The 2030-nt window shown below is 37.0% G+C and overlaps 1 protein-coding gene across 1 annotated transcript in view; it reads right to left on the bottom strand.

Moving 5' to 3' along the window:
* gli1 (GLI family zinc finger 1) overlaps window positions 1-2030 on the bottom strand; it is a 53416-nt gene that overhangs the window by 12754 nt on the left and 38632 nt on the right. The window contains exons 3-4 of the mRNA XM_016477515.1: window positions 512-696; window positions 316-414 (exon numbers count right to left, since the gene is read on the bottom strand). Coding sequence (XP_016333001.1) covers window positions 316-414; window positions 512-696 — 284 coding nt within the window. The remainder of the gene's footprint in view (window positions 1-315; window positions 415-511; window positions 697-2030) is intronic.

The raw sequence follows: 2030 nt of genomic DNA, 5'->3' as shown, positions 1-2030 counted from the left end.
GATGCTGAAAATACAGCTGCGCATCACAGAAATAAATTACATTTTAATGTATATTAAAATAGCTAAACGTTATTTTACATCATAATAATATTTCACAATGTTACATTTGTCCCTGTATTTTTGATCAAATAAATGCAGCCTTGATGAGCAGAAGAACCTCCTGTAAAAAACATTAAAAATCATTCTGATCCCAAACTTTTGACCGGTAGTGTCTATTTGTATACTAAACTAACATTAGATTAATCAAATGTTAAAATAAAAATAAAGTTGTCCTGCTGAATGTTGAAGTTGCAGTGGTCGGGTGAAGGGTCTCACCGTCTCCTGATGCCATGTGTTCGGATCCCGGCTGGTTATGAGTGAGGTTGTGATGAGATGCCATCATGCTCTGGTTACAGTAGGGGGCGCCACTGACACCTAAAACAACATCAACACTGTTAGTGCCTTTCACACTCAAACCGGCGCTCCAGCTCAGTTAACGTGAGACTCCTCGTCTGCGTCTGAGAGCGCTCACTCTCTGGCGGAGGCATCCCGCGGTGTCCCATCATGCCGTGCGGCGGGGGGGCGTGTGGCGGCCGCATGTAGGGGTCCATACAGGCTCCTGGGGTCATAGAGGGGTTGTACATCTCTCTGCTGTCAGGCGGCGCCACACACACAGACGACACCTCGCTGTAGACCGATCTGACAGACGGAGCCAGTCTGCACACAGAAACACACTTACTATTACTTATTTATAAATTGATTATTTAAAAAAAAATTATATATACACACATACTTCAATGAATTGTTATATACACAAAATAAAATATATTAATACAATTAAATACATGCATTGAGAGCACACACAGAGAGTAGAAGAAAATGTAGAAGTAGGTTTAATACATATATGTGACCCTGGAGCACAAAACCAGTCATAAGTGTCTGAAAATTTAGATTTATGCATCATCTGAAAGCTGAATAAATAAGCTTTGTTAGGATAGGACAAAATTATGTATTGTTGGCTATTGCTACAAATATACCCCAGCGACTTAACACTGCTTTTGTGCTGCAGGGACACATATGTACTTTAATTATTATACTTATATGTAAAAAATATATACATTTATATTTTATATTTAAAAATATATATCTGATTTACATTCTTTTACTCTCTATACTGTATATATAGAGAGCAGCAGAAAAATTATGAGTAGGGCTGGACGATATGGCCAAAATATATAGATAGATAGATACATACATACATAGATAAATACAATATATATTTTTATAAAAATATCTATATCTCTATTTCGCGTTCTTTTAAATTTAAAAAAATATAATTATGTATGTACTTTATTACAAGTATAAATATAAATAAATAAATTATAGTAATATAATCAACATATAATATAATTAAACGCATATACATCCATAAATAATAGATATTTGAGTGTCACTAGTACTAAAGATGATTGACTTAGTACTAAATAAAGTGTAAGACCTTTGAAATAACAGAAATCATTTGGCAAAGTTATATGGACATGTAATGCGGTCCAGAGGTGCCTGCTACATTCGCTGTGCGTTTCCCTGAAAAGAATTGCACACCTTAGAACGTTCATCAGCCAATCAGATTCAAGCATTCAACGGCCCCGTAGTATAAGTGATAATAACCAGCCAGATTCTGCCTTACTTTCATTAACACTGAAGTGACAGATGAAGTGTGTGTGTGTGTGTGTGTGTGTGTGTGTGTGCGCGTGTGAGTGAGAGTGAGAGTTTTTCCTTTAGAATACCGTATTCAGCTTTTGTAAACCTCGCTTGACATTTTTGTAAGAACTATTCCATTAAGATCGGATTGTTTTTTTGTTTGACACGATCTATAAAGTAGATATACTACAATTCAGTCCTCTCTCTGAGGTAACCTGAGTCTGGTTTGGTCAGTCATGCGGAGAGTTTCTGCTCTCTGACCAGTAATAAGCAGCTGTGAGAGAGAAAGCGGCCGAGAGACACAGAGAAACTCAGAGAGAGAGAGAGAGAGAGTGTCTGACGCTGGCTCA

Source organism: Sinocyclocheilus anshuiensis, unplaced genomic scaffold, assembly GCF_001515605.1.
Source record: "Sinocyclocheilus anshuiensis isolate Anshui unplaced genomic scaffold, SAMN03320099.WGS_v1.1 scaffold1632, whole genome shotgun sequence".
NCBI lineage: Eukaryota > Metazoa > Chordata > Actinopteri > Cypriniformes > Cyprinidae > Sinocyclocheilus > Sinocyclocheilus anshuiensis.
Note: the sequence above shows the minus strand (reverse complement) of the source record. Positions and strands in the feature narration are given on the sequence as shown.